Below are 24896 nucleotides of genomic sequence, written 5' to 3'. Positions count from 1 at the left end.
TGATACAGTCCACATTTCTTACAGTGCACTTTGTGCCATAAATTTGCTATAACATCCACACCATCTACACACATACTTTTGTAACTAAGTCAGTTGAAATAGAACTCTCGTTAAGATCACACGCGCGTCTTTTTACTCGTCACCAAACCATCCGAAAATCCATTATCCAAACCAGTGCATTTATCCTAAATCTACATTATTTTGGTCCGTTCGATTCCGGATTTGGATAAATCGTGTTTTAAGAAGAATTCCGAGCGAATTTTGTGATGGTTTTCGGTGATTTTAGTCGCAAAAGTTCTTGAACCGCGTGTGAATTTGTGCTCCGCCATTTCTTGCATCATTCGGTAACCGTTGCGCAAAGCAGCGAACAAAGTTTAGTTGTGTTAGTGAGTCGCCGTTTGGCCGAAGAAAACCGAATCGGTAGTGCAATGCTATCCGATCACACACACAAACATATGTGAATTTTGTCTTGTCGCCGATTGGCCGAGAACAAAGAAGAACGCAAAAAGCCGGTTGCTACTGAATGATGCAAGTGAATGAGTGTGTGTGAACATTGTCGTCGTTTGACCATGGACAATTGAATCGTCGCCGATTGGCCGAAGAAGCAAAGCACAAAGGAAGAACAGAAAAACCTATCCGACAAGTGTTGGATGCATGTGTGCATAAGTGGGGGAAATATCCTTTGTGGAACTCTTCCAAGTGAACCTCTATGAGTGGAAAGAGGAAAACAAAAAGTGCGAGAAAGCAAGATAGTGATACTCCCAAGAGAGTAATTGAAAACATACAACCACGACAGTTGGTTGAGTGTACTGAAGAAAACTTTGGAGAAGTGGAGTTCGATTCAAATAGCAGTGTGTTAGTGGCAGCGCAAGCCGCAGAAAAACGAAACATGAAGAAGCAACTGCTGCTATTAATGGATCGCCGTGATCGCATTGTTCGGAAATTGCTGCGCGTGCAGGATTCAATCGAAAATGAGGCAGAACCAAACATCCATCGTCTCAACCTGCATCTCGAAACAGTTCGTCGTTGCTACGATGATTTCGAATCCACACATGAAGCCATTTTTGGCCAAGTGTCGGCAGAAGAAAAAGATGACGTGGAATCGGAATATGCTAATTTTGAGAACTTGCACGACGGACTGTATGTACGATTGCAGACGATGATAGCCGACATGAAGAATGCTCCCGTTATGAATTCTGCCGCCCTTGAATTTCAGCCCAAGCCACAGCCAATTAATCCGATTGCTCACCTCCAGGTTCCGCTCCCTACATTCGATGGTAAGCTAGAAAATTGGTTTTCTTTTAAATGTATGTTCCAAACAATCATGAATCGCTACCCGAATGAATCCCCTGCAATCAAGTTGTATCACCTCAAAAATTCCTTGATCGGTAGTGCAGCTGGGAAGATTGATCAAGATGTGATCAATAACAATGATTATGAATCGGCATGGCGTCTGCTGGAAGACGCATATGAGGATGAACGACTCATCATCGACACCCACATTGATGCATTATTAGAATTGCCAAAGTTATCCAAAGAAAACGGTGATGAGTTGCGCAAGCTAGTAGAGGCTTTATCGAAAAATGTCGATGCTTTGAAGAATAGGAATCTTCCTGTGGAGGGGCTTTCGGAAATGATGCTGATTAATGTTGTTGGCAAATGCATGGATCGAGAAACGAGGAAACTTTGGGAATCTTCGATGAAAAGTGGGACATTGCCGAGCTACCAGCAATTAGTCGAATTCCTGAAGGAACGAAGCCGAGTTTTGCAGAAACTTCAAGGTCAAGCTCAACAGACAACCAACACATCAGCACCAAGGAGCAAGCAAGCAAAAGTGTTTGTGCAATCGACGAGCGAAGCATGTCCTTGCTGTAAAGGTGAGTCATCCATTTACAAGTGTCTCTCGTTTAAGAAACTCTCAGCAAAGAAACGATTCGAGAGAGTCAAGAAGGCGGGTCTTTGCTTTAATTGTCTGCGTAAAGGCCACCGCACAGCTCAATGCAAAACGGATCAATGTTGCAAAAGTTGTGGAAAGCCACATCACACTCTCTTGCATTTGAGCGAAACTACTACAACGCAATTTGAAAACTCTCCGAATCCAAGCACATCCACTCACCAATACAACAAGAAACAAGATGGAACAGCTGATACGCAAATTGTTAACTGCTGCACGCAAACTCAAGCTACTGCTGAACAGATTTTTCTCTCGACTGCTGTAGTATTGGTTGCCGGTGCTGGCAACAGGAAAATCAAATGCAGAGCTTTGCTTGATTGCTGCTCCGAGGCAAATTTGATAACCGAGAATTTAGCTGCAAAATTGAATATCACACCCACCGATTTGAATCCACCGATTACAATCTGCGGATTGAATGGCATGAAGACGATGTCATGCAAGACTGTTCGAACGAATGTTTCGTCGCGAAATCGAGCCTATTCTGCCAGTCTGGATTTTTTAATCACCCCTTCGATCACCGAGCTGCCTACAGGTAAAGTAGACGTTAATTCATGGAATTTTCCTCGAGATTTTGAACTCGCCGATCCTTCTTTTAATGTTCCACGCGAGGTGGACATGATAATCGGCGCAGAAGTTTTCTATGACGTTCTGAAGAAAGGACGAATGAAAATCGGTAACAACCTTCCTACTCTCGCTGAAACTGTGTTCGGCTGGGTTGTTAGCGGTTCAGCAAAGACAACAAATAAACGATCCTCCCAGCGTGTTTGCCAAGTGAACACCACCCATGATGATGTTAATCGAACGCTTATGAAGTTTTGGGAGCTCGAAAATTGTTATAACTCTTCTACTATGACTGCGGTGGAACGCGCCGTAGAAAAGCATTTCGAAGAAACTCACCGTCGTTCATCTGATGGCCGTTTTATCGTGCGCATGCCTTTCAATGATCTCAGGAGTCAACTAGGCGATTCCTTTGAAACTGCCAAGCAAAGATTCAACAAGCTTATGATGAGTTTTTCCAGAAATCCTGCCAAGCGGGAACAATATGAGAATTTCATGAACGAATATCTGGCCATCGGCCATATGAAAGAAGTTAATGACAGTCCCAAGGAGTGTTACTTCCTACCGCACCATGCGGTCTTTAAGGAATCAAGTTCCACAACGAAGGTTCGAGTCGTGTTCGACGCTTCGGCTGCGTCGTCAACAGGCATTTCACTGAATGACACCCAATTAGTCGGCCCAACGGTGCAAAGTGATTTAGTCACTATCATTTTAAGATTCTGCATTCATCAGGTGGTTCTGACAGCCGATGTTCCCAAGATGTACCGTCAAGTTCAGATCCATGAAGACGATAGACGATTTCAGCGTATCTTATGGCTTAACAAGAAGGGTGAAATGTCTACTTTTGAATTATCGACGGTCACATATGGTTGCTCAAGTGCGCCCTATTTGGCAACACGCTCGCTTATCCAGTTGGCATCTGATGAATCTGAAACATTCCCGCTCGCGGCGGAAGTAATTCGAAAGGACAGCTACATCGATGATTTCATTACGGGTGGCAAAACAATTGCTGACGTAATTGAAATATACAAGCAGCTCAACGGAATTCTCGAGAAAGGTGGTTTTGGTGTCCACAAGTTCTGCTCCAACAGCGAGGAAGTTTTAAAAATGATTCCCGCAGAACTTCAAGAAAAGCAGATGGACTTTGAAGGATCGGACATCAACAACACAATCAAGACACTTGGACTGATATGGAATCCGAGTGAAGACTACTTCGTGTTCAACCAGTGTTCTAAATATCACTCATTTTCAATGAATGTGATCATCGATCGTTCAATTCATCGCTAAAATACAGATCACCTCGTACGATGCTTGCTGTCAAAACAGTGCAGCACCATCATGAAATTGGAATCTCACCAATGTGCAATGCATATGGCGAATCTTGTTGGTCTTCGATCAGGAGTGAATGGATCAGGCAGTGAGTGAGTGATACATGAAGCCGATCATTAGCGTATTTTGTTTGATTTGATATACAGCAAATTAATAAATTTATTTGTTGTTATAACGTTTTTTAACATCAGTATAATTAAAATCAAATTGTAGTTGTGTTTGAAAGATGTTCACTTTCGCCGTGTTTTTCAATTTTTACAAGTTCTTTTATTAAACTGTCGTCCGTCACGTTAAAATTACTGAGAATTTATGGTGTTCCTCACAATTGTTTGATTTTTCTCGTTCTGCAAAAAATAATTTTGAATTTCATATAATTCAGGCAGGTACTGAGTGAGCTACATTCAGAATGGATCAGTTTGTATCTCAATCATCTCCGATATGCGATGTTTGCTAAACCGATTATTCTGAATGATGCGACTCGGTTTGCATAGCTGATAGGAGCGCTGATCGAGATTGCATACCAGCCAGGCGAAGCAGTTGCGAGAGGCGCTATCCCATTATACAATCAGAATGTTTCCAACAGGAAACGCATCCTGAGTGTTTGTTTTGATTGATATTCAGAACACTGTGTTCAACGTACCACCGCTAAACAGCAACATCAAACCGACGAAGCGCATAGTTTTGGCTGAAATTGGACGTCTCTTCGACCCACTGGGATTTTTGGGTCCAGTGGTGACTATGGCGAAACTAACTATGCAAGAACTCTGGCGATTGAAAATGGATTGCGAAGATGAACTTCCACAAGAACAAATGGAAATCTGGAAATCGTTCCGGCAACAATTGTGTTCAGTGAAAAATATTCGGAAGCAACGATGTGTTATTCCTGGAAAAGTGAAAAGTGTTGAACTACACGGGTATTGTGACGCCTCTAAGGTCGCTTACGGTGCCTGCCTGTATGTTCGAAGTGTTACTGAAAATGAAGAAATTGAAGTACGTTTGATCTGCAGTAAGTCACGTGTCGCACCACTCAAGCCTATGACCATCCCTCGACTGGAACTCTGCGGAGCCCTCTTGTTGGCTCAACTTACTAAGAAGGTGAAAGGAGCTCTCAACATCGAATTCGACTGTGTTACGCTTTGGTCAGACTCACAGATCGTTCTGAGTTGGCTGAAGAAGAGTCCATCAACGTTAAATGAATTTGTATGCAACCGAGTGGCTACTATCGTAGAGCTTACTCACGACTACGAATGGAGATATGTACGATCCCAATGCAATCCAGCAGATTCTTTGTCCCGTGGAGAGCTTCCAGAGCAACTTTTAGAGAACGAGCAGTGGTGGACAGGCCCAGTCGCACTACACAAAATAGAATCGATTGAAGAACCGACATTTGAGATTCTTGCAATCGAAATTCTTCCCGAAATACGGAAAGTGAAACATACGCTGATAATGGCTCCAAAGCAACAACCTTTTGATTTGTCACGTTTAAGCAACTTTAACCGATTAAACCGAGCATGGGGATATGTGTTAAGGTTCATTGCCAACAAATGTACCAAGACAAAGAATTATGAGCCACTTACAGCAGAAGAGCTTTCCAGAGCATCCCGAATAATTTGCAGATTAGTTCAGAACCAAGCATTCGGCGATCTTAAAAAAGAATTGTCATCAGGTTCTATGAAACGAAACAACTACTCAAGTTTAGCACCATTTATCGACGAAGACGGATTGATTCGAGTTGGAGGTAGATTGAAATATTCTGACATTCCTTATGACGGTAGGTACCAAATTCTTATGCCAGAAAAGCATCCTATAACGGAAATGATAGTTCGTCATCTGCACGAGAAGCACTTCCATGTCGGGCACAGTGGCCTGCTCTCGTTCGTGCGCCAGTCTTTCTGGCCAATCAAAGCTAAGTCAGTCATCAAAAAAGTCATTGGAAGATGCTATCGCTGTTTCAAATGTAAACCTCCACAACTGCAGCAATACATGGGCAATTTACCAAGCTATCGTGTCACGCCAGCCCCACCTTTCAGCCGTACAGGTGTCGATTTTGCTGGTCCGTTTGTTCTCAGGGAAGGAGGACGAAAGCCGAAATACTACAACTCCTACGTCGCAGTATTCGTATGTATGACAACCAAGGCACTGCATTTCGAGCTCGTGACAGATATGCGGACGGAAACTTTTATCGCTGCCCTTCAACGCTTTAATGGTCGTCGTGGTTTTCCGTGTGATATGTACTCGGATAACGGAACAACGTTTGTGGGAGCGAACCACGAACTTGCAGCCTTGCGAAAATTATTTGAAGATCAACTCCACCAAAGAAAGTTGAAGGACTACTGTAGTTCTGAAGGCGTAACATGGCATTTTATTCCGCCAAGAAGTCCTCACTTTGGAGGCATCTGGGAGGCTGGAGTAAAATCGATGAAATATCTGATGAAACGTGTTGTTGGCGAAACGCGTTTAACCTACGAAGAAATGTATACATTCCTGGTCCAAGCAGAGGCAATACTCAACTCACGTCCGTTATCACCGTATTCGGATAATCCTAACGATTTTTGCGCTTTGACTCCATCACATTTTTTGACTGGAAGATCCTCAAAGGCATTACCGGAACCAAGTTACGACGATCTCAAGGTTGGAAGACTATCAAGGTGGCAGCACATTCAAATAATGCGTGACCATTTTTGGAAAAAGTGGTCAGCCGACTACTTGCATACACTCCAGACACGTCAGAAATGGAAGGGCCGTGTGTTGGAAATCCATGAAGGCGCATTGGTTCTTCTACGAGACGAAAATATCCCACCCCAACAATGGAAATTAGGTCGAATCATCTCAACGCATCCTGGCAAGGACGGCATCGTCAGGGTGGTAACAGTTCGTACAGCCAAAGGTGAATACCAGCGTGCTGTAACCAAGGTTTGCCTGCTTCCTGATGTTGACTCTGACGACTCAACGGGGGGAGTATGAATAAATAAAAAAGTGATGATACAGTCCACATTTCTTACAGTGCACTTTGTGCCATAAATTTGCTATAACATCCACACCATCTACACACATACTTTTGTAACTAAGTCAGTTGAAATAGAACTCTCGTTAAGATCACACGCGCGTCTTTTTACTCGTCACCAAACCATCCGAAAATCCATTATCCAAACCAGTGCATTTATCCTAAATCTACAAAATGCGTCAAATTGCATTTGTGGAAATCTTGTTCAATCTATCGTGAAGGTCGCGGAAAGCAGGAAGCCACACTTCCGGACCCGGACGAATTTCGACACCTAGGACTTTTTTTAAACCTTCCCTTGCTTCGGGTGACATCAAATTTCGCCACTCCCGCCAAGGTGAGGTAGGGTGAAGTAAAGGTATAAAATTTACAACCCCGCTAGAAATCATTTCACCGCAGCTTTTCACACCTGACGACGGAACGGACGACTTCTTCCGGAGAAGAGCGGATGGAATCCGGCCGCTGCAGAGAGGAAGTGTGACAAAACTTTTCCGTCGTTCGTTACCGCATCAGCAGTCAGCCCGAATGTTATCGTTGCGTTTGAAATTTTTTTTAAAAAAAAGGTGGTAAAGAGGGAAGAAAAGGGGAACTCAAAAAAAAACTTATCGTCGCGGAAATCGGAAGCGCAAAGTTTTGTGCCGTTCTTCTGATTTAGCGGTTGGAGAATTGTTGGGTAATTATTTGTGTGCACAATCCCCGAGAAGGTTTGAAGTCCGATTTTCTGGTTCAAGGGTTCTTTTGCGAACCGTGGTTGGAAAAGTTTCAATCTTGACCTCTGAAAAATCATGAATTAAATTTGAACTTTACTCTTGTTCGTCAATTGTTTCTTATTTCAAAACAAGTTTATAGTCTCAAGTCGGAAAACGTGTCACTTATTTGCGACTTAAAATAAATACTGTTTCCACTCAAATGAAGTACTGGTTAATTCGCAAATTTCACAATTCACTTCTTCCCATTGACAAGAGGTATCCAAATATATGAACAGAAAACTCAAGTACCCTCCCTTTTGTGTTTCATCAAGTTAGCGCACAGGCTCGTGCGACATGAATGTGAATCGATGGGCTGTATCCGTTTGACCAATATTTGTTTCCGGAATCAATCGTTGTCCGGTAAAGCTGCAGTTCTCGTGTACATCTTGAAAAAGTCGAGTAGATTAATCCGCTTAAATAGTATAATCCGAAGCTTTAATTCGCAGGATTGTTGAGGCCCGACCTGATTTATATTAAAGTGTAACAAATGAAGTCCTTTTCAAAACCAATGGGAAAATTGTCCATTCTAGCTTTCGCGGTCAGAAATTAAAGCTCATTATCGTTCCACAGATTTATGCCGGAAGCTGGAAAAATGTTAGATGATGGGAGAACATCTTTCCGTTTTTCTTGTCTATTTCTGTTTTTTGAAGTTCTTGCGACTTGTTTTCATAAGAATTAAATTTTTAGAAATCCATTGACTGTCTTGTGTATTGTATACCTACCTACATTTTTGAATAAAAATAACATCACGCATCATCATACCTTCAACACTTTGTTTTTACGCTAATGAGCTTCGGTGAATGTCACTTCCCTGTGCCATTGAATAACAGCAGACAAGGAAATATACAACGTAATTTGCGCCCCATCACTTAGGGAAAGTCAGGGTGAAATGTACGAACTTTCAAGAAAATTGGTAACTGAATTGACACTTCTACTCCCTTGTTTTCATGATTTGATTTCAAATTAAGACTTTCTTTTTTTTATTTAAAAAAAGTAAATCTAGAAAACTAAGTTTTAGGTTATCGTGTTGTTAAAACATACACAGAAAAAAAATCTGAATCCTTAACAACACTGAAATTGAAAGCCTTTAATATTACATGACGTAGAACGCGATTAATTAATGTAAATTTACAGACTTGAATCCTTAAAAGCACGGAATTCCAATGACACAAACGTTACTTGACACAGAACGCGATTATTTGATGTAAATTTACATCACATATGATGTAAAGAAAAAGAAGCATCACATATGACGGAATTTTCAGTGCGAATAAAATATTACACGACTTGAATATTTTACATGTTTTCAAATTTTACACGTCTTTCGAAGTTTACAGACGTTTAATATTCAACTCGCACTGAAAACTCAATCATATATGATGCTTCTTTTTCGTTACATCACATATGATGTAATTTTACATTTTTTTTGTCACACAAACTCTTCACAACACTGAATAAGAAATTTCTGAAAATTACACGACACAGAATATCATAAAGACATGATGTCAAATTAATATTAAATTACACTGAACGTGATAATGTCATGTAAAAATAAAACTGTCAAAAACAGGAATACAAAAATGTAAACAAAGTGTTCAGTCTCAGAATCCGCAGTTGTTGTTTGACAAAATCGATTCTATTCTTGCATCCCTGAAACCTGACACTCGGATCTTAATGCTTGGAGATGTAAATATCCCTATAAACAAGGAAATGTGTCCAGTTGTCCAACGATATTTAGATCTTTTAACATGCTATGGTTGTCGTGTATCTAACACACATGCAACTCGTCCAGCTAGCAGCAACATACTTGACCATGTGGTATGCTCAGATTCATTAGCTGATCAAATATTGAATGAAACGCTCCCATTTGACATCAGTGACCACAGCCTGGTGTTGACCACAATTAATTTAAAAAAAACCATTTCGTATCAAACACTTGAAAAAGTTATCCTTCAACACGAGCAAATAAATGCAGCTTTCCGAATAGAATTCGAAAACATACAAGCGTGCAATCCGTCAGAGAAACTTATCAAACTTATAGAATTATACTCTTTGCTGAAAGAGAGGTTCTCAAAAACAGTATCGGTTCAAGTAAAAGTGAGAGGTTATTGTCCATGGATGTCGTTTGATGTGTGGAAATTGATGCGTATTAAAGACAGAACTCTTGCCCGATGCAAAAAATACCCTTTCAATGAAAACCTGAAAGAACTCCTATCGCACATCTCGAAAAAACTGCAGCGCGCCAAAGCTGAGGCTAAGAAAGGTTATTACCACAAACTATTCCAAAAATCTAATCAGAAAGCGATGTGGAAAAATTTTAATGATCTGGTTGGACGTAGCATGTCACAAAGCGAAACTATTAAATTGGAAATAAATGGAGTGCTCGTGGAAGATGCGAAATTGGTTGCAAATGCATTCAACGACTACTTCTGCAACGTTGGGACGCAATTAGCGGCCACGATACCGAGAAATGTGCAGAGTAGTAATACTCCATCAGTTCACAATGGTAGAAGTATATACCTGAGACAAGCAACCGAACAAGAACTTATTGTTCTTATTAACAACCTCGATTCTTCTAAAAGTCCTGGACCGGATGGCATTTCGGCAGAATTTGTTAAAACTCATCATGTCATCTTGGCACCGCTGATCAGAGACATATTCAACGACTGTATTAGGACAGGTCAATTTCCGGAGTTTCTCAAAACAGCACGAGTCATTCCAATATTCAAAGCAGGGAAAAAGACTAGCTGCAGTAACTACCGCCCGATATCAATATTATCAGTTTTTAGTAAAATCCTTGAAAAACTCGTAGCAGAGCGGATCTTGCACTTCCTAAACCAGCACAAACTGTTCTACAACTATCAATATGGGTTCCGGGAAGGTTCAAGCACATTAACTGCGGCAACCGAGCTTGTAGATGATATCCACAACGCACTCGATAATCGCAAACTTATGGGAGTGTTGTTTTTGGATCTGAAAAAGGCCTTCGACACAATCGATCATTCCACTATGCTCCAAAAACTGGATGCTTACGGAATCAGAGGTGTTGCAAATTCCCTCTTAGCTAGCTACCTTGCCAACAGGAAACAGTTCGTCCAAATCAACCATACTTCAAGCAAACTAGGAAACTTGCCAGTTGGAGTTCCTCAAGGTAGTAATCTTGGTCCTCTTCTATTCATCCTGTACGTGAACGATTTGCATAACTTGCGTCTACATGGCAAACCCCGACTTTTTGCTGACGATACTTCACTGTCGTACGAACATGCTGATCAACAAATAATAATGTCTCGAATGGCGCAGGATTTGGACACACTTCAAGGATACTTCAATTACAATCTTCTCTCGCTCAACTTGGACAAAACCAAGTACGTCATTTTTAGGACAGCCAATCGGCGCATTGAATGTGAGGATCTGCTTCAGACTGGTACAACAGTAATCGAAAAAGTTAAAACCTTCAAGTACCTTGGGCTTATCTTTGACGAATTTCTGAAATGGGATGCGCACGTAGACAGGCTCAGAAAAGAGCTTAGTGCTATACACAGCTTAATGTGGAAAATTTCGAGGTTCGTACCCACTAAACAGCTGACGTACATCTACCATGCTTTTGTACAGTCTAAACTGCAATACATGGTCTCTATCTGGGGAGCAGCAAGTAAAAGCAATATAAGACCACTCCAGGCCATGCAAAATCGATGTCTGAAAGCAGTTTACAAACGACCCAAACTCTTCTCCACGCTCAGCCTATTTAAAGAAGCCCCGTTATCTGTTCTACCGATAGCTGCACTAAGAGAACTACAGAGTATTGTGCGGATTCACAACGTACTGTATAATCCACTCTGTCACCACAATCAACATGTCCAGCAACAGAGTCATAGATTCCCCACAAGATCGAGAGAAAACCTAATACAAAGAAGACCAAACACAGAAAAGATGAAAAGATCCCCTGAATACTTCAGTAAAATGAAGTATAACAGTCTACCAGCGCACTTAAAAATCATAAGGAACAAAGCCAGTTTCAAACGTCAACTCAAAGTTCATATAAAAAACCACTTGGAGAACTTCTTAGTATGAAACAACAGTAAAACAAACTAGATCGTTGAACCTGCCGTAAACCAGTTTTTTCAAAGTCTCCTTAACAGAGAGTAATCTCACTGGAGACTTGAAAGAAGTCCAGTTCCTCACTTCAAACATATCTGCCTGCCACTAATTGCCTCCATAAAATTTTGTTTTTATCCCTCTCCGCCAGCCACCGCCACCGCCCACCACCGCCCACCAACGCCACCCACCACCGCCACCTACAACAGTCACAATTTGAAGAAAATACAGCTCTCAAACAATGAGCCCGAATAATTGAAGCGTTTATAAAACAAAAATTCTGTGTAATCACAAAAATTGTACGAAAAATATTGAAAAAACAAATGAATAAAAAAGTGAGGAGGTTTTATGCCTTCGGGAGAATGGTCTTGAATGGTGACCAACTCCCGGGGGCTTTTCCCTGCTCTGTTAAAAAAAAAAAAAAAAAGTCGTGAACCAAAGTCATTTATTGAAGCACTTAGCTTCTAAGTCCGTCAATATGGTTGGTTCCGGGTATCTCCGAAAAGAAGCGGCAGCGGAAGTGGTTCTGAAAGCGGCCCCACGCTACTCCATAGAGTACTTAAGTATACATAAGATTCGGTACTTAGGAAGAAAGTGAAAGTGACTTTAAAAAAAATTGTGTAAAACCATAAATTTGCTTGTCGATAAATAAAACAATGAATTTCATCATTAAGAGATTGTTTTTGTCATAAAAGATGAAAAAACTCCATTGAATCGGATCAATAAAAAAGTAAACAAAACAAATTCCAATAGGATATTTTTCCTAAATTCAGTGGCTTTAAAATTTACATCACTTTCATATTACACGTTGCATAATTTTACAGGCATGTAATATTCAACTCGCACTGAAAATTCCGTCATATATGATGCTTCTTTTTATTTACATCATATGTGATGTAATTTTCCAGATTTTTTTGGTTGTGTGTATTTTTTTTTTTTTTGGAAAAAAACCACTCTTGGATGATGATGTTATTTATTTAAAATCTTTTAACCTTAGAGGTCATGCTCGTACACCCTCGGAGCTCACTGAAAAAAACTTATTATATCTTGCAATTAAGGCCATGAGCTAGATGTAGAGGTGTGGATGAACTCGGTTTGCCGTGGTATAGGTGATCGAAAAAACGTAAACATTGTGTGTATTACAGTGATGACGTCATAACATCATCGGAGCTGCAGTGCGTAATACAGTTTACTAGAAAAGTTGTCAAATTATCATGATTAAAGTACTATAATACTGAAAATAGTGAACGCTCGTATAAAAGGTGAAACATATATCCTTGTTGAGTGAATTACCCATCTCAAAATGAGTATTGAATGGCTTTTTTCAGCGTGATTCGGTTGTTACAGAGCGCGTTTTTTTTACCGCAGATTGTTCCGTCGTCGCGGAATAACCATCTTAGAAGATCCTTTATTGTTATCGAGGGCGATGACTTCAACTGATCCCCAAGTTTGCATTTCTCTGTAGAAGTTCTTCGACCACTTGCTTCCGGTTCCTCACTTTAGCTCTGATGGATCGAGCAGACTCAGTTTGAGGGCAACGAACGGATCGCAAAGCTGAGAGAAAAAACGAAACATAAAGAATATTGCGATAATGGCCCAAGTTAGAAATACTTACCAGATTTTATAAGAACCCTCCTTGCGTTTTCCATATAAACATTGACCAACTCCGTCCGAAATGCTGGGAGCACACGTATATGCCGGATCCATCCTTACGGCCACAGAACGCGAGCCATTTTTTGCGTACCGCGGGTTCCTTCGGTAGCTGATGAAAACTCACTGCTCTATTTTGCTTCTTAGCGTCGACCTGCGAAATTTTGCAGAATTTTATGCAGCACTTGGTCATTTTTTCATTAAACAAAAGTTATCTAAATCAAAAACTCTTCCGTAATTGCAACCCAAACAACTCTTATGACGTCATTGATGCGAATCAGACCGCATTGCATGCACACCAGTCTGAAGATTTGTGACAGCATCAAAATATCTCCGCACCTTATGTAAAGCTCATGAAGTTTGTTTACCAACAAACCACAGAAAAGCTGAGCAAAAAATAAACAAACTCATTGAGAGCCTCGCTCACTCCTCGCCTACTTACTGTGAAAGTCGGAAAACCTTGTGTATCTAAGAACCTTGTAAGCGGCCTTATTTTAGTGAAAATGACTTTGACATATGTAGCATTGTAATTTGTTATTTTTTGTTAAATCATTTGGACCGTGTAGTGTTTGTGTTAAATCGAGCCAAACTCGTATATTTATAGTTTAGAGTGTAAGATGTAAAAAAAACACGCGTAACCAAGTAATCAAAAACACAGCAAAACAACAACAAATAGAGCGGCAAATGAAATTCGTCGTTCCATTGCTGTATCAGACGTTCTTCTCCAGCTGATTCGGAGCAGCAGCAGCAGATTCTGGAGGCTTCTGGAAGGTGCGATAAAACATACAACATGTACACGGACAAAATAAACAAGTAGCGTACTCCCCGAAGGCAGAACTCTGGTGCGTAGGGAATGCTCGGCGTCAGCTAAACCCGACCTATTAGATGCGGGAGGCGTAAGTCACGAGAAGGATCGGTGAACGAAAATAAATTGAAGAAGACAACAAAAGAAAACATCACAATGCAAAAGGGTGGGTCCATTAGATACCTAGCTATTATTGTGAACAGGTCGTGTCACGGTCATGAGCCGTGATTGACTTTTGACAGGTTGTTCGTTGTTGGAGAGTCGAGTGTCTTTTTCCGAGAGCTAAATTCACTGTGAGGGATCGACTCTGTTGTGTGGCCAAGCCGGAACAGATCCAGCAGAAAGCAGACATCGGAGGTGATCCGGGTCGTTGCTATGCACCCGTTGAGCACTGCAGCCAGACAGGGTTGCCAGAAACTGTGATATGCCGTGTTACAGGATGAAACCGAGCTGCGATATTAATGTTGTTTGTGTTGGTTGTCAGATGTTAGTCCTTAAAGTAGGATACGTGAGTGGACATTAAGGTAGTTATTATTTTTTTCTTAAGGGGTTTTTAAGCTTGAATGGCTAATTCATCCCGAATTTCCCATAAGCTAGCTTAGGTGTTGGGTGTTGCTTATTTGTGTTTTGGGCAAGAATTAGCTGTGTACACACACACACACACACACACACACGCACACACACACACACACACACACACACACACACACACACACACACACACACACACACACACACACACACACACACACACACACACACACACACACACACACACACACACACACACACACACACACACACACACACACACACACACACACACACACACACACACACACACACACACACACACACACACACACACACACTCACACTCACACACACACACACACACACACACACACACACACACACACACACAAAGTCAGTTTGACTCAAGTTGTTTCACATTCACAAAAAAAAATGGATCAAACATTGATTTTCTTATGACGTTTTTTTTATAATTCACAATGTTTCACGACACTTAAAAATCTTAATTCTTTGTTGATGCAAAAAGAAATTGAAAATATTTATTCTGAGAATCGACTTATTCTACGACTTCTAACGGGATCAACTGAATCTCTTTTATCAAAATGTCGGCGGTATCAACTCCTGCGTCAACTAGTATCTAGTAGCCACCTTCTCCAGCTACGGTATTGTGGTTTTCACCGCAACCAAGTCAAGTTTTTAGCTCCGATTACATAGTGTCGAGGTGTGACCGAGGTCCTCACAACAGTAGGCACTAAATCCACCGGGCGGTGTAGTTCTGATTCCGATCTGGTGTAGCCATCCGATCTGGTCTTTCAACCACTCCAATCGATGACGGATCATGGAACGATCAGGAATTTAGTCTCATTTTTTTTTTTTTTGACAAGAGGCTTTTGCCCGAGTTGAGCATGTAAAAGACCTTGGTGTGATTCTAGACAAACGGCTGGATTTCAAGATCCACACAAACAACGTCATGGATCAAGCTTCCGGGGTCTTCTAATCCGCATGACAAAGGATATTCACTGTCTACTTTTTACTGCAGCTTGGCTCGATCGAGCTTCGAATATGCCTCGGCTGTTTGGTGAACTTCTAAAGGAGCTAATATAGCACTAATTGGTACAAAGGACATTTAACCGTTTTTCTGATCATTTTGATTCGGACGTTCCGAAGGAATTATTCCGAAGAAGAATCCTTAGTATAAGATAAATTCAGTGTATTTGTAGTGAGTCTTCAATTTTGTACATATCATTTCATCATTTGTGATGAATATGTGATCTGTTGATCTACAATAAACAGTAGACTTAATTTTTATTAGATAAGTCCGTGTATTTTTTACTAGCGCGCTCTCTACCAACAGTTTCAATTAAATATATCACAACAAAAAAGGGAAAAGACTAACAAAGCTCATGTCGCGCACGCCTCTGACGTGGCAACGCACCTTACTCACACAACTGCAACTAAGAGTTAGGCCTTCCTATAGATACAAAAATTTCATCCATTGTTAAGCTAACCGCGTGTTGAAAAGTTCTGCGTTAACAATCGTCACATTCGATAAATTTCTGCAATTTATAAGTCCGTTCACAGCTAAATTAATAACACTAGTTTACAAAATTTTAAAAAAATCGTGAACTTGATTAACTGACCAACATTTTTAATGTAAAATCGGGCGCTGAATCCGAAAATGAAATTCAAAAAAATCTCAGTAGAACCGTTTTTGAGTTATGCTCCAAGTATGAAATTTCGAAAAAATTAAAAAAGTTCTTGTACTTAGATTAAAATATCTCGGACGGCATAACAGTAATTTGAAATCCCTCTTTTGCATATTGAAGGTGAATAAGTTTTCTATCGATCATCTGAACACTGTTTTTGCGTTTGACCAACAGTATTGCTGATATTAGTGTCTTTATGAGAAAAAAAAATTATAAAAAACGCATTTTTTTAGAGAAAATTTTGTTTCAACGAAAGCTTTAGACTCAATGGTAGCATTTAAAAAATCTGTTTTTCTTTTGCGATTGAATGTAAATTTAAAACAAAGATTTCAAGTGGTTATTTATCAAAATCGGTTGAAAATTGAAGAAGTTATGGCTACTTTACCATAACTGAAATTTTTGGAGTTTTTAATAATTTAACGAACCGCAGTACACTTATCATAGTATAGGAAGAATGAAACATAATAAATCTCACTCGCTCCAAATCAAAATTATTTATTAGCTTACCAGAAGGTCACATGCCAAGTTTCAGGAAGATCTGACCATAGGAAGGGGTTGCTTAAGTCTCAAACGTGAATAAAATTTTGAGGTATTTTGCCCGGAAGGAACGAAAATACTGGTTTTTCATCAATAACTTTTTTCATCACCAGCTGATTGTTTTTTATGGTTGATTTTCTTAAAGCCTAAATTGAGACAAATATTTCACCCGAAGACTGTAACTCGTTTGGATTTGAAACAGAAAAGTTATTGCGGTTTAAAGGCCGCAAATTTTGTCCAACACGCAATGAGTACTTTTTACGCATTGCGTTTTATACGACAATTTTCGACCAAAATACAATCTTTGAACCGCAATAACTTTTCTGTTTCAAATCCAATCGAGTTACAGTATTCGGGTGAAATATTTGTCTCAATTTAGGCTTTAAGAAAATCAACCATAAAAAACAATCAGCTAGTGATGAAAAAAGTTATTGATAAAAAACCAGTATTTTCGTTCCTTCCGGGCAAAATACCTCAAAATTTTATTCACGTTTGAGACTTAAGCAACCCTTCCCTGTGGTCAGATCTTCCTGAAACTTGGCATGTGACCTTCTGGTAAGCGAATAAATAATTTTGACTTGGAGCGAGTGAGATTTATTATGTTTCATTCTTCCTATACTATGATAAGTGTACTGCGGTTCATTAAATTATTAAAAACTCCAAAAATTTCAGTTATGGTAAAGTAGCCATAACTTCTTCAATTTTCAACCGATTTTGATAAATAACCACTTGAAATCTTTGTTTTAAATTTACATTCAATCGCAAAAGAAAAACAGATTTTTTAAATGCTACCATTGAGTCTAAAGCTTTCGTTGAAACAAAATTTTCTCTAAAAAAATGCGTTTTTTATAATTTTTTTTCTCATAAAGACACTAATATCAGCAATACTGTTGGTCAAACGCAAAAACAGTGTTCAGATGATCGATAGAAAACTTATTCACCTTCAATATGCAAAAGAGGGATTTCAAATTACTGTTATGCCGTCCGAGATATTTTAATCTAAGTACAAGAACTTTTTTAATTTTTTCGAAATTTCATATTTGGAGCATTACTCAAAAACGGTTCTACTGAGATTTTTTTGAATTTCATTTTCGGATTCAGCGCTCGATTTCACATTGGAAATGACCTTTAGTTTACTGAGTTCAAAAATGCTGTAAACTAGTGTAATCATTCTTAGTGATATACGTCACACTATTTCGGTAAGGAATCATTTAAATTACTTAATTTGTAAAGATAATCATCTAAAGGAAAATTGTAGGAAACTGCTGTTTATTTGGTGCCGAATAATTCGGTGATTGCCGGTGGTTGAAAAATAATTGGTTAGGAGATTGAAAGGTATCTTTGATTTATTAAAACTATTATTACTCAAATATCTAACTGCAGAATTCAAACCAACTTAAACAGGCTTCTCGAAAATAAACTAAAACCCCAAGTGTTGGAAAACTCCGGGATCTAAATATTAGGAGCTCATAAACGTAAGCCATTTTTTATATAAATTCTATATCAACCACAAATTAATTATTATAAAACATTTGCAGGAAAATTTTAATTTTGCAATAAAACGAATTAAAATATCGGACATCGCTCTTTCTATGTTGCAAACGCAACGTTCTTAAAATTTTCGTTTCCCGGAGAAAACAAAATGGCACCACCGCCAAAGACCCAGAAAACCGCACCATCAAATCATAATTGTTCAAAGTGCAATGGTGTGGATACCAGCCGGATGGTTGCTTGCGATGTGTGTGAAGATTGGTACCATTTCGAATGCGTTGGTGTGACACAGGACATTGAGGATCTCCCCTGGACTTGTGAAAAATGTTCAACAACCAGACCTTCCCAGAATCCTAAGCCGAATCTGCCAACCGCTTCCGAAACTCAACCCACAACGGCTAAGAGAGCTGAAAATATCAATGTGAACGAATCGGATGACGATTGTGAAACTATACGAAGCCCGGATCTACCGAATAGACCTTGCGACAAAGTGACAGTCGTCTTAACTCAGGAGCAAGTGCAGTTACAGCTTAAATTACTCGAGGAAGAGCAAGAACTGGAGCGCAAATATATGCGACGCCGTTTTGAAGTCTTGATGAACGCAGCTGGACCTTCCCTTTCGGAAACAATCCCTGGACTATCACTCGGCGCACCTCCCCACCATTCCTCTCCGGTCACAAATCCAAAAGCCAAACCGCTACGACCAACCGCTTCGTCATTCCATCCTGCGGGCTCTACTGCCATGATCAGTAATGAGTCAAATTCGATAAATAGCAGTCATTTAGCGGCACGACAGGCTGCTTCAAGGGATCTACCTTCATTTAGTGGCGATCCGGAGGAATGGCCACTGTTCTTGGCAACGTACGAATCCACAACACGTATGTGTGGATTTACACCCGACGAAAATTTGTTTCGTCTTCAAAAGTGCTTATCCGGGAAAGCAAAGGAAGCTGTCCGCAGCCAGTTGATGCACCCAAGGAATTTAGATAGCATCATAGCGACTCTCAAAATGTTATATGGTCGTCCGGAAATCATCGTCCAATCGCTCATCCTCAAGATTCAAGCACTTCCGGCACCAAAAGAAGATAAACTCCAGAGCCTTGTAGATTTTGCCATTGCTGTGCGTAATGCCGTGGCCACTATTAAGGCGTGTGATCTTGATGACCAGCTCTACGACATCACGCTTTTGCAACAGTTGGTTAATCGTCTACCCACAATGATACAACTTAATTGGGGAGTTCACCGACTGAGTTTAATGAGTGTCACATTGGACGATTTTAGCAATTGGCTGTATCAGTTGGCACAAGCAGCAAGCACCGTGACTATGCCGGGACCATCTACTTCTTCTGGTACGAAGGCGCGCAACGCTCGCAAAGAAGTTGGGTATTTATATACGCATCGCGAATCTTCACCAGATTCAGATTCAATCTCGTCCGACCAACCGCAGCAGCCGACATATGCAGTTAAAAAGGCCAAGAAATGTTTCATTTGCAACCGTGGATGTAAATCAGCTCAAACTTGTAGTTGTTTTCTTGAGATGAACCACTCTTCTCGCTGGTCAGTTGTACGCGAGCAAAAACTTTGTCGTAGTTGTTTACAAAAGCACTACGGGTCATGCAATTCTTCAGAAATTTGTGGTGTCAACAATTGCACTGCTAAGCATAATCGTCTTCTCCACAACAACACCTCCAAGCCAAAGTAAGGACAGTTGAATACGGAAGCTACCGCCCCAAACGCGACCTCACCTTTCATTGGAGTTCATTTAAATATTCATCGCGCTTCGTCCAAGCAGGTTTTCTTCCGCTACGTTCCCGTCGTCCTTTACGGTAACGGTAAGAAAATTCACACTTATGCTTTCTTGGACGACGGCTCCTCTCTGACGCTCCTGGAACAAAACCTCGCCGATGAATTACAGTTGCAAGGAACCGCCAGCCCTCTGTGTATATACTGGACCGCTGACACCTGCCGTTTTGAAGATGCTTCCCAATTGGTCGCGGTGAAAATATCTGGCACGTATGATTACGCTTGTAAGCATCAGTTAGCAGAGGTGCATACCGTGAAAGAGCTTAAATTACCAATGCAATCGTTAAATTATGATGAGTTAGCTGATAAGCACTCCTACCTTAAAGGTATTGCAGTGGATTCCTACAAAAACGTACGCCCCCGCATCCTTATTGGGATGAATAACATTAGAGTCGGACACGTGTTGGATTCTCGAGAAGGTTCCGAACAAGAACCAGTCGCAGCCAAGACACGCTTGGGCTGGATAGTTTTCGGAAAAACCAACAACAATCAACCGTCAGCAAACTGTGCAGTACACTTTAGTTACCACATGTGTTCCCACTTTTCCAATGAAGATCTTAACGATGCTGTTAAATTTCATTTTTCTCTGGAAAGCATCGGCATTTCCAAGACTAACACACTGATGTCCACCGAGGACGAGCGCGCCTTGTATTTGATGCGTTCCAGTATTTCCTGGAAAAATGGTCGATACCAAATAGGTCTACTTTGGAAATATGACACAATGAAAATGCCCGATACAAAATCCATGGCTATGAAACGGTTCCACTGCTTGGAGCGCCGTCTCGGTCGTGACCCTTCCCTAGAAAATGCTATGAGGACCAAAATTCAGGATTACGTCAACAAAGGATACGCCCGAATGCTATCACCAGCTGAATTGAGTGTCCCGAGGAAGCGTGTGTGGTACCTCCCCATCTTTCCGGTGTTTAATCCGAACAAACCGGCAAAACTTAGAATAGTCTGGGATGCGGCAGCTACTGTTAACGGCGTGTCGCTCAACAGAGTTCTATTAAAGGGCCCCGATCAACTGACACAACTCCCATCCGTTCTCTACAAATTTCGTGAGTATAAGGTGGCCATCGGTGGTGACATCCGCGAGATGTTTCACCAGATACTTATTAACGAGGATGACCAGCATTGCCAGCGGTTCCTGTGGCGCACAACCGCAGATCAAGATAGTCCGGATGTTTACATTCTCATGGTTATGACTTTCGGGGCTACCTGTTCCCCCACGTGCGCACAATTCATCAAAAATGAGAATGCGAAGATTTTTCGTGAGCAGTACCCCAAGGCGGTTCAGATAATCGAAAAAGGACACTATGTTGACGATATGCTTATTTCGGTAGAGACAGAAGAAGAGGCGATACAGTTAGCAAAGCATGTCGATCTTATCCATTTAAATGCTGGTTTTCAAATGACTAATTGGATTTCGAATTCAAAAGCGGTGACTACAGCTTTGGGAGTTGAGAAAATTCCTGAAAAGAATCTTGACATAGCCACCGAAGTAGCACACGAGAAGGTGCTTGGCATGTGGTGGTCCACGGAGACGGATCAATTTTCGTACAGAATCTTCACGAAACGAAACGCAGGCATTCTAAGCGAAGGAAAACATCCGACAAAGCGCGAGCTTTTACGCACAATGATGTCGATCTATGATCCATTAGGATTGATCGCACACTATCTCATGTACCTCAGAATTCTTTTACAAGAGGTTTGGAGAGCTGGCACAGATTGGGATGAGTTGATTCCAACCAAAGAGTTTGAAAAATGGCAGGCCTGGCTCTCATTTCTACCCAGCTTGGAATCACTGAAAATTCCACGTTGCTATCGTTTCAAGACATCTAATAAATCCAGTAACATCTTGCAATTGCATACATTTGTTGACGCCAGCGAATCTGGTTATGCAGCTGTATGCTACTTTAGATTTGAAGAGGGTTCGACTGTGGAAGTTGCCCTTGTCGCTGCCAAGAGCCGTTTGGCTCCTCTCAGGTTCATCTCTATACCACGGATGGAACTGCAATCAGCTGTTATCGGTTCACGCTTGGCCAAAAGCGTCATAAATGCTCACACTAACAGTATCTCACAGCGTTTCTTTTGGACAGATGCCCGAGACGTCCTCTGTTGGATAAATTCAGATCATCGTCGTTACTCTCCATTTGTCGCTAATAGGGTGAGTGAACTGATAGAAGACACAAATGTGAAAGAGTGGAAATGGGTCCCAAGCAAATTAAACGTTGCCGACGAGGCGACAAAATGGAACCGATCGCCGACCTTGGATCAGGCCAGCCAGGTATTCCGGACCGGAATTCCTTTTTTTACCATCGGACAGGTGGCCTTCGATGCCTTCCCTAAAATCAACGAATGAAGAACTTCGCCATAGTGTACTACACCATTCTCATGAAGACCTTGCAACTTGGGTTATTCCGCCTTCAAGATACTTAAGCTGGGATAAATGGGTACGCGTGACAGCCTACGTACAGCGCTACCCACACAACCTGCGATGTGGAAAGACAGATGATCTTGGTGTTATGCGAATTCGTGGTCGCATAAGTGCTTGCGAATACCTCGATGAGGAAGCCAAACACCCTGTAATCCTACCCGGCAAGCATATGCTGACAAAACTATTGATTCACAAAATACATGAAAAATACCATCACCAAATGCATCAGGCTGTTATCAACGAAGTACGTAGCCAATTTTATGTACCTAGAATCCGTTCGGTGTACTATGCTGTGAAAGAATATTGTCAGCATTGCAAAAATCGTTGCTCGAAGCCAAAACCACCCCGTATGGCTGATCTTCCGATTTCACGTCTCGCCGCTTATGTCAGGCCCTTCTCATACATGGGTGTGGACTATTTTGGCCCTATGCAGGTCTCTGTCGGCCGAAGAATTGAAAAGCGTTGGGGTGTTCTGGCAACTTGCTTAACTACACGTGGTATACATATTGAAATAGCTTCCTCTTTAACAACGAGCTCTTGTATAATGGCTATTCGAAACATTATGTCGAGACGAGGAACTCCTTTAGAAATTATAAGTGACCAGGGTACAAATTTTAAAGGAGCAAGCAAAGAGTTAATGCAGGCATACGCTAATGTCAATCAAAACCTGCTAATAGCTGAATTCACAACACCTGATACAAAGTGGTCCTTCAATCCACCTGCTTCACCGCACATGGGAGGAAGCTGGGAGAGGTTGATACAAACGGTCAAAAGGATTTTAATAGAAGTGCTTCCTAAACAACGTCTTCCAAGCGATGAGATACTACGTAACGCATTGATCGAAATTGAGCACATCGTAAATTCACGACCGTTAACATACGTTCCGGTCGACGACGAAACAATGCCAGCTATCACTCCAAACTGTTTTCTCCAGAATTCTTCCACAGCCTGCAAGCCATTAGTGATGTACGACGATAGTGGAAAAGCTCTCCGAAACGCTTGGACGATATCTCAAGCCATTGCGAATATGTTCTGGAAAAGATGGGTAGCTGAATATCTACCAGAAATCACGCGTAGGAGTAAATGGTTTGCATCAATGGAGCCAATTAAGCAAGGCGATATCGTTATCGTTGTGGATCCTAATTCACCGAGAAATTGCTGGCCAAAAGGACGTGTACTTGCAGTTAGAACTTCAAAGGATGGCCAAGTGAGAGCAGCGACTGTTCAAACAGTAACAGGAGTAACTGAGCGACCGGCGACGAGGCTGGCAGTTTTGGACATCGGTACGAGCAGGAGTGGATCAGATCAGGATCCTCCCACTGGGGGGACTGTCGCGCACGCCTCCGACGTGGCAACGCACCTTACTCACACAACTGCAACTAAGAGTTAGGCCTTCCTATAGATACAAAAATTTCATCCATTGTTAAGCTAACCGCGTGTTGAAAAGTTCTGCGTTAACAATCGTCACATTCGATAAATTTCTGCAATTTATAAGTCCGTTCACAGCTAAATTAATAATCATTCTTAGTGATATACGTCACACTATTTCGGTAAGGAATCATTTAAATTACTTAATTTGTAAAGATAATCATCTAAAGGAAAATTGTAGGAAACTGCTGTTTATTTGGTGCCGAATAATTCGGTGATTGCCGGTGGTTGAAAAATAATTGGTTAGGAGATTGAAAGGTATCTTTGATTTATTAAAACTATTATTACTCAAATATCTAACTGCAGAATTCAAACCAACTTAAACAGGCTTCTCGAAAATAAACTAAAACCCCAAGTGTTGGAAAACTCCGGGATCTAAATATTAGGAGCTCATAAACGTAAGCCATTTTTTATATAAATTCTATATCAACCACAAATTAATTATTATAAAACATTTGCAGGAAAATTTTAATTTTGCAATAAAACGAATTAAAATATCGGACATCGCTATTTCTATGTTGCAAACGCAACAGCTCATAAATGAAAAATAACACAGAGTGTTATACAAAAATGCCAAAAATTATAAAAATAAAAACCCTTTAACAACATATCACTACAAAATCACGGACAAGGTCGACAATATCGACAAAAATTATAAATAAAAAAAAGTACAAATAAACAATTTAAAAAAAACATTTTTTGTCAAATAAAAACTAACAAAAAATGTTTCAAAAATGACAAAACGGACGAAAACTATAAAACAATTAAAAAAAGCTAAAAATAAAAATATTACAAGGAATGATCTGACAGGGTTGGCAA

At 40.7% G+C, this 24896-nt stretch overlaps 1 protein-coding gene across 1 annotated transcript; it reads left to right on the top strand.

Moving 5' to 3' along the window:
* Positions 1 to 709: 709 nt before the first annotated feature.
* On the top strand, positions 710 to 11906 carry LOC129741171 (uncharacterized). The gene is made up of 4 exons (XM_055732880.1): positions 710 to 3769; positions 4463 to 6754; positions 9830 to 11410; positions 11838 to 11906. The coding sequence occupies exons 1-4, from the start codon at positions 710 to 712 to the stop codon at positions 11904 to 11906; spliced, it is 7002 nt and encodes a 2333-aa protein (XP_055588855.1).
* The last annotated feature ends 12990 nt before the right edge of the window (positions 11907 to 24896 follow it).

This window comes from Uranotaenia lowii, chromosome 2, assembly GCF_029784155.1.
Source record: "Uranotaenia lowii strain MFRU-FL chromosome 2, ASM2978415v1, whole genome shotgun sequence".
Classification (NCBI taxonomy): Eukaryota; Metazoa; Arthropoda; class Insecta; order Diptera; family Culicidae; genus Uranotaenia; species Uranotaenia lowii.
The sequence above is the reverse complement of the archived record's forward strand: the minus strand, read 5'-3'. Positions and strand labels throughout refer to the sequence as shown.

Excerpts from the sequence above, each read along its gene's own strand:
- LOC129741171 (XM_055732880.1), top strand. The coding sequence starts at position 710 with ATGAGTGGAAAGAGGAAAACAAAAAGTGCGAGAAAGCAAGATAGTGAT. Across the intron at positions 6,755-9,829 it reads ACCAGCGTGCTGTAACCAAG|CGCGCCAAAGCTGAGGCTAA; the intron begins GTTTGCCTGCTT and ends AAAAAACTGCAG. Across the intron at positions 11,411-11,837 it reads GTATTGTGCGGATTCACAAC|CCACCGCCACCGCCCACCAC; the intron begins GTACTGTATAAT and ends CCTCTCCGCCAG.